The 8,887-nt window shown below is 31.4% G+C and overlaps 1 protein-coding gene across 1 annotated transcript; it reads right to left on the bottom strand.

Moving 5' to 3' along the window:
* Positions 1–3,735: 3,735 nt before the first annotated feature.
* LOC100793060 (putative vesicle-associated membrane protein 726) lies at positions 3,736–7,290 on the bottom strand. The gene is made up of 5 exons (XM_003556836.5): positions 6,902–7,290; positions 5,415–5,556; positions 4,752–4,872; positions 4,574–4,636; positions 3,736–3,964 (listed from the first exon to the last, which is right to left on the bottom strand). Exons 1-5 carry the CDS (start codon positions 7,089–7,091, stop codon positions 3,815–3,817), a joined length of 666 nt encoding a protein of 221 aa, XP_003556884.1. The 5' UTR covers positions 7,092–7,290; the 3' UTR covers positions 3,736–3,814.
* Between the last annotated feature and the right edge of the window lie 1,597 nt (positions 7,291–8,887).

Raw genomic sequence — 8,887 nt, 5'->3', positions numbered from 1 at the left:
GGTTCCATTTTTGTCTTTTTTTTCTCCATTGTCATTCTTCAAGTGTTGTTGTAGATTAGTCTTACGTCTTCTTCTGATTTTATTTGTTTCTTGAATGTTGCTTCCATGGATTCGCACGGTAAATAAATATTTGTCATATAAGAATTACGTCAACATGCACCATTTATATGAAGAGGGACTAAACAAGTTTTTTTTTATAAAAAAATATAAACTAAATTACGAAACTACAAGAACTAAAAATAAATTTCATAAAAATATAGGAACTAAAAGCATATTTTTTTAAAATTAAAAACACATTAGAGAGGAAAATGTTTGCAGTGTGTGAAAACGAGTGGGAGACCGTCTCCCTTTATAGGCACAGGACCGGTTAGGTAACAATCATATTATTTTCGGTAACAGGGAATAAAATCTTGTAATTAATAATGATTAACTGGAAATAATATGTTATTAATAATTAATCCGATAATTGAGCCTAAAAAAGGCCATAAGAAAATCTTATGTTTTCGGGTAAGATATAATTTTCAAAAGTATGTCACAGAAATATCTAATAAAACGTTTTGTAAAAGTTTTCCAATGGTCTTGTCCATTCGCGTGCAGGAGGATAAATTGAGTCTACATGACCCGGTCTCATGTGCAGGAGACTCATACCTCTTACTAAACCATTCTCATCAGTCACACCTATATATATATATATATATATATATATATATATATATCCTTTAAGATAGACTAAACTAACTATCCAATGCTGGACTTAAAACCTTTTGGAATACTCACAAAACACAATAGTTGGCAGGTTTTTCTTTTGTTTTGACCAAAACTGACAATTTTGTTGTTTGTCACCAGTGTATGATACATGGAAGAGTCCAACAGGCTTTTAGTCTCATAGGTGAATCAAGGCTATCATTGTTGTTGTTTCCTGCACATCTTTTTTGACTTCAAAAGTGTAAAATTACATTTAAGAATGACCAATCCAAAAGGAAAAAACTCCAGAAAGATGCTGAAAGCCACTTGGAAGTGTAGAAAGCATCAGTCGGGCTATGATTTATAGTGTAACAATAGATGTGTATTTGAACTTAAATTGGACAAAGTGGGCTTTTATCCATTCGGTGGAGTAAGGCCAATTTAGCTTTTGAAATCAGTTGGTTTATGTGAACAAATACACTTTAATTGTCTCATGGGTAAAGGACTTAAGGTAGATTAGGAAAACATAAAATCTTAATTTAAATTGAAGACTCATCATAAATTGACAAATAAAATCATAAAAATAGTTTGAATTAAATTTTAGTTATTTGTTATTTGAATTTTTTTATTTAGGCCCATACCTTCGGTTAAGTGATGATGACATATTCATTAAATATTTGATAATGTGATTTGTGATAGCTTAGAAATCATTAGTGTTTGTTTCAAAATTAAAATTACAATTTATAGTGATTTTTAAATGTCAAAATCAATTAAAGAAAAAAAATCAAAAATTGATAAACCCCTTCTCGATCGTCACACCAACCCTTCACCTAGCTTCTTCTCCTTCAACATTCATTTTCCAAAACAAATCTCAAATTAAAAACAAAAAGGGAAACATATCTCTAATCAATTAAAAGAAATTTCAAAAACACTCTCATTTTTCCCAACATCCAAGATTTTGTTTCTCCAAACTCACACTCCGAACCTTAACATGTGACCCAAATGTGCAATCGTGGAGAGAGATGACGACATTGCACGGTGATTTTGATGGCACTAACAAACATGAACTTTGGCTCATCGATGTCAAGGGCGACTGAGACATCTTTGATGTCACTACATCTCCATTAGAATTGACATCACCCATGACCCACTTCGTGGTCTTCTTGGACGAACCAACTTTTGTGATCTGATTCATGTTACAACCACTGCGCCACCACTAAACCTCGAAACCCCACCACACCCTAAATCCAGCAACATGCAACCTATATCTAAACCCCAGATCAACAACAACTTAGATTTGAGATCCAAATCAACAACCCAACCATTTCTTTAAATGTATTGTATTTTGTGTTTATCTGGTGTCATTGTAGTTTGGGTGGATTTACGATGCGTGAAGGGTGCAGATGGTGGTTTCTTTAGTTTCCATGGAGGAAAAAGAAATAAAAGAGGGTTGAAGAAAGAGAAACCTAAAAGAAGGATGCAATAGGAGAGAGAAAAAAATATTTGTAATTTGTTTTTAAATTAAATACTAGCGGTTTTGAGCTGTCACAAATTACATCATCAAATATTTAATAGACACGTTATCACTTAATTGACAACAAGGACCTAAAACAATTTTTTTAAAATACCAAGGTATAAATGCGAAAAAAATCTTTATTAGGAAATAAATGCAAAAATTTGATTATATGTTAAGGATAAAAAAACATATTAAACCTTAAATTTATTTAATTAAACTAGATTTAATTTTCTCTTTTAATTTATTTGAATCACTTTTAAAATCACAAGGCTAAAAAACTGGACTGTTACATAATAAATTTTACTGAATTCCTTTTATTTATTTAAAATCACATCATTAAACTTTATCAATTTAATGCGGTAGCTAGATACTTTCTTTTCTTAATATTTTGTAGTTTTTGTTTTTAACCAATATTCATAAAATACATGTTTTATTATTGTTTGATAAATAAAAATATCATCACAAGAAACAATGGCCAGTTTGTTCCATTTAATTAGCTTTTTTTCATATAATTATACACATATTTATGACAAGTATTACATAAATAAAATATAATATTCTTTTTTATTTGGTGAAGGTGAGGAGGGGCTTAAGGCCCAATACACAAATAATAGAAATATAAACTTGATTTAACACTTGTTTTTAACAAGGTGTATTTGATGCCTTAAAAAAAACAAGGTGTGTTTAATATTATTTATAATTGATACATTTAACAAAAACTTCTATGCATACTTAGTTGTAGATTTATTAGAGTGAAACATTTGTAGTGATGAATTTATCATCAAAATTCAAATGAGTTTAATTGTTATTATCAATAGACTGGGGTTCGTATACTGTGTCGAAATTTCACATTTCGTATTAAAATTATTGAGATGATAGAGAGTCTGCAATTACAATATATTGAATAATATTTATGCGTTGTGTATATATATACACATACACTTGATTTGATATACAATGAAAACTTAGATAACTTTTCACATAGTTGTGAAATTCGATCTGATCATTGACCCGATCAAAGTAATGAGTCAGTGGTCCAACCAATAAGTCAGTAATTAACTCAATTTGACTTGATATATGTTAAAAATTTAAACGTATATATGCATATATTATATATAAGTATATAACTAACATTATTTGAGTAAGAAAAATTCATTTATACTCCAAAATCTAAAATAATAATTAATAATAATGAGACATCAAAACAGTGTTGTAAAGGTAATCTATTTTTTTTTGTAAAATCTACCAGGTTGGACTGGTCCAATCGGGATCCGGTGACTTAATTGACCAAGTTTGATTGGATCATCCCTAGTCAATTGTGTGATTGATCCAATAATAAAAACGGTTCGATTATGTTACCGAATTCCGATTGGACAAGTGCGACCGATCAAGCAGAACCGGGTTTCACGAATATAGTTTTCCTACTCTTAAAAAAAGGTAAAATTGTGACATGTGCATGTTGGCAAATATTAGAAAAATATACTACTACACAGCCCACCAAAAGCGAATCATATAATTTACTAAGAAATGGTTAATATATATGAGATTAAGAATAGGCACAAATGAAACACATGAAATCTTGCAAAATTGATCAAAGAGAAGAAGAAAAAAAATCTAATGTAAGCAGCTGAAGCCACGACATATAGACATAAACATGATCAAAATTAATGCTACGGCGATACCAAAAACAATCAATTTCATCTTCATATTTTGAACCCACATCTTCCTTTTCACCTTTGTGCCCTGTGTTCTAAAGTCTTGTGCCTACAACAAGTGAAGCAGATATATCAAATTGTCTATTAAACAGAATTGGATCATGCACTATGTCAACACAAAAAAGTTTTAGATGTACTTTTTGTTCTATAATATATTTATGTCAACACGAAAACGTTTTAGATGTAATTTTGTTCTTATAATATATTTTTTATTTTAGAATTTTTTTAAAGTCATTTTTAAAATATTTTCTATAATGTTTAATTTTTTTATATTAATCATTATCATTATTTAGCCACCTTTGACTGCTGAGGTAATTAAAGAGTCAGGGATTAAAACAAAAAAATATATATTAGAAAGATTAAAATAAAAATAAAATATATTTATATGAACTAAACTAAAAATTATATAAAATAGTATGTAACAAAATTATATAAAATAATATGTCATCGCATGACAAATTAAAACAATATTTTTATTGATAATAGAGTAATTAAAAGTAAGTAGCTAGGTAACGACGTTGGCAGGAACTAATTAACACAAAAGAAAATATTGTAGATACTATTTTAACAAAAATAAAAAAGAGTAAATAAAAAATCATGTATATTTTAAAGATTAAAAATATATTTAAGAAATAAAATATAAAGAAGAAAATGAGACCTGTGAGCGAAGGTTGTCAGTCTTATCCACAAGCATCTCAATCTTTTCTCCACGATCAAGAACCTATGAGAAAAGTTAATGAAATATTTAATCCAAATTAGTACTACATATTTGATGAATGGTGACATCAACTCAGTTAAAGAACTCTAAGCAATGCCATTTTGTATATAAGTCTTGCCTTTTCAATGTTTTCCATCATAACGCCCTTGACTTCAGAAACTTGAGCCTTCACTTTGGCAAGCTTGTTGATCTCTTCAGGATGATCAACACAATATTGCATTTGCTGCTTCAATTTTGGGCTGCAGATTTCATAAGCAATGCATTTAGTATGTTTACTTGGTAGGTTTAAATTTTCAATAAAAGTAATTAATTTTTTTAGAATTTAATTTTTTATGCAAGGTCAATGTGAGTTCTTGTTACACAAATGTAATTCATTTTATTACCATATTACCCAATTCATTAATATGATGCAGTGAATTTGTATTAAAAAAATATACTTTTAATTATATATAATATAGAAGTTTTAGCATTTAGCAACTCACTCTTTAACACATTTTTATATAAGAAATTTTATTATACGTTAAAATTTATTAAAAAATATAAAAGAAAAAAGACTCACAAAAATTATGATTTTTAATTAATTTTAACCAATCTTACCTAATGCATTCAAAAGATTGTTTTAGAAAGGATCTTTGTTAATATTTTTCATAATAATGTAAAAAGTTAATTAAACTATTATGATTGAACTGAAAATAATAATTAAATGACAGTCATTTAAAACTAAAGTTTTATAGTTTACTATTCAAACAATATATATATAAGTGAAGATAAAATGGGATACCCAAATTCTCTGTTTAGGCTGTTTGCTGAAGCAGTTGCAGCTTTGCCTCCACCATATTTTTTGCTAAATTCATCCTTGACACGCTCTAGAAAAGCAATGGGAAGTTGTCTACCAGCAGATTCAATAGCGACCACACAGTAGGCTACAACATCCAAAATAAAGCAAATATTTTATAACAAAATCCATATATAGAAGCTAGTTATGAAATATTGATCCTTGTAGAACTTGATTAAATTTTCATTCCCTTTAAAAATTAGAGTAAATAGTGTTGGTTCGAATCATCAATCAAGGAGAAAGAAATAGAAACCACCAAGAAACAAGGCAGCACTGAACCAAAACCAAGAAACCCAGAATGCACAACAATCAGGAAACGCAAAATCCTAAAGCAAGAATGTAAGAACAGTAACGAGTACACAACGCAGTGTGCGTGGTTCATGTGGTTTACATTCACGAGAAAGAACAACTTCACTATGAAACAGAAATTGAAACGAGATATAACAAATTAAGAACTTCTTTGGTTCTTGTCCCCTTACATTCTCAGAAAGAACCCAAGGCTCACACTTTGTTTCTCTCTCTCTCCCTTGCATACCCAGTGTTTTTTTCTCGTGTTTTCTCTCCGCAATTTACAATGCCACACTCTCTTTGTTCATAGGTGCCCCTTATATGGAGGCCAAAGTTTAAGATTTTACGACATAAGACTGAGCTGAAATACCTAACAGATCATGCAAGCATAACATACTTATGAAATCTCTGAGCATCAAATGACCCCATTAAACTTAACAAATTTTGAGTCACTAACAAAAAATAGTATATATACACCAATAGTATAAAGAATTTTAGATGATCAATTAATCAGACATTTGTTATGTATGATAATTTTATTGATTTTTTTATAATAAAAACCTTAAAAGTCATCCATCATGCTTGTTGGTTGATAACATAAAAGTTATTACACTAATAATACATAAAAATTAAAAGGGAAACACATACAATCAAATTATGTTCGAGCAATTCTTATTTCTTTGGGGGAAAAGGCACCATAATATGAATATCATTTGCCTTCAAACACTTCAAAATAATATATATGAATCATCTTGAATTAATGTTTAGGTTGCACACGAAAAAATACCCTTTTAAATGATTCTTCAAGTATTGAGTTGCATAATTATTACCAGATACACTAATATCTTATTTGTTGTACTTTTTTTATATTCAAAAGGGTAAAAAGAAAATTATTTTTCCACCTTTTATGTTTGAGATTTAAATCCATGAGAAAATTATCAGCTAAATCTAGATCGGGAAATCGCCAATTATTTTTCACAGTTCATGTTATGGTTATCAAACATGCAATAACTCATGCTGAAAATAAAAAATGAGTACAAACAAAAATGAGAAATTGCAAGATCTACACCAAAATAGATTCAATCATAATGAAGCTATATATGATCAAATTAATATGATGCAAAATCCAAATAAGCATGACGTACTGAATCCATTTTCAACGAGATAATTGAAAGTGTGGCCATCACAGTTGTAGGTGAATCTGTTGTTGGAAGAAGGAAGCTTTTGGAGGCATTGAGAGGCAATGGTGTTGAAGTTTCCAGAAAACTCACTGTACTCAGCAAGAACCATGGTCCCACGAGCCACAAAGCTATAAATCAAAGATTGTTGCCCCATCTTCAAAAACTATGAAACAAATTATGGATCTCAAAATGCCTAGAGAATGAAGAGAGGGGCAGAATAATGAACAAAAGAGAAAAATTGGAAGGAATAGAGCAGAAAATGCATGGTTGATTTGGGTTGAAGCAGTTTTGGTTGGGATATCTCCAATGCTTGTAACCCCCGAAAAAACAGCTACCTAGCTATTAATAATAGTGTTTTGCAAAAATTTCGAATCACATTCTGCCACATCTCCTAATTTTTATCAAGTCAGAATTAAAGTTTTTTGTGGGTTATATATAATTATAATTCAATTCTTTCAATTATAAAAAGAAGAAACATGCGGAATAAGGGAAAAAGGAGAACGCTTCTCATTAGTTTGGCAAGAAACAAAGGCGTGGCCAAATTATTGTTCAACATTTAAGACTGTTGCTAGGTGCACCCAGCATTTTTGCTGGTGCACCCAACACTTGACGTGAAAAGCCCGTAATATCCCTGACTTAATTTTTAAAAAAAAACACGAGACTCTCTCTCCCGCTGCGTTTCGGTTTCTTCTTCCTCACAACGTTTTCCTCTCTTCTACCTCAAACCGTTTCCTTCTTCTTCCTCACCTTAGCCATTTCGTATTGTTCTTGCTCACCTCAGCCATTTTCATTTGTCACCATTGTCGGGAAAGGTTCTTTTTCTTCTTCAGTCACCATTGTTGTCGTGAAGAGGAGTTTGTCGTGAAGAGGTTGCGAGGTGCATTGAGGAGGTTTCCGTGAAGAGCAACGCTACCGTCCACCGTCGAGGGAGCTTCGTCACCATCCACCGTCGAGGTAAGCGTTGTAACCATGTCGGAGTAGGGATTTGTGTCCACCATTGTTGTCGGAGTAGGGATGTGTGTGTTACGGATCAAGTTGATCCGTAAACTATCTTCGAGTAGTTTACGAATCAAGTTGATCCGTAAGCATCTTCCGGATTAACTTGATTCGGATGATGCTTACGGATCAACTTGATCCGGATGATGCTTACAGATCAACTTGATCCGTAACACACACATCCCTACTCCGACAACAATGGTGGAAACAATGGTGGACACAGATCTCTACTCCGACATGGTTACGACGCTTACCTCGATGGTGGACGGTGACGAAGCTCCCTCGACGGTGGACGGTGACGAAGCTCTTCACGGAAACCTCCTCAATGCACCTCGCAACCTCTTCATGGCAACAATGGTGGCTGGAGAAGAAGAAGAACCTTTCTCGACAATGGTGACAAATGAAAATGGTTGAGGTGAGCAAGAATAATACGAAAATGGTTGAGGTGAGGAAGAAGAAGAAGGAAACGGTCTGAGGAAGAAGAGAGGAAAACGTTGTGAGGAAAAAGAAACCGAAACGCAGCGGGAAAGACAGAGTAGCGGGAGAGAGAGAGTCTTGCATTTTTTAAAAAAAATTAAGCCTGGGGTATTACGAGATTTTCACGTCAAGTGTTGGGTGCACCAGTAAAAATGCTGGGTGCACCTAGCAACCGTCAAATTCAAGTTTTAAGCTTTGAGTCCAATAATAAAAAAATATTTGTTTTTAATTTTTATAAAGTAAAAAAAATCAAATTTATTAGAAAAATATTTCATATATTAATAAAAAGTCCAACACATAATCCTCTTATTTAAAATAAAAAGTATTTTTCTTAAAATTTACATTAAATTTTACTTATTCAATCAGACCTTATTAAAAATAAATATATTATGTGTAAGATAAAACTCTCTCAACACCCACATCATTTTACTTGTACTTGACACACCTACCTAGAGAGGAATGAGGTTAAACTTTACC

The sequence above is a fragment of the Glycine max genome, chromosome 20, assembly GCF_000004515.6.
Source record: "Glycine max cultivar Williams 82 chromosome 20, Glycine_max_v4.0, whole genome shotgun sequence".
NCBI classification, from domain to species: Eukaryota; Viridiplantae; Streptophyta; class Magnoliopsida; order Fabales; family Fabaceae; genus Glycine; species Glycine max.
Note: the sequence above shows the minus strand (reverse complement) of the source record. Positions and strands in the feature narration are given on the sequence as shown.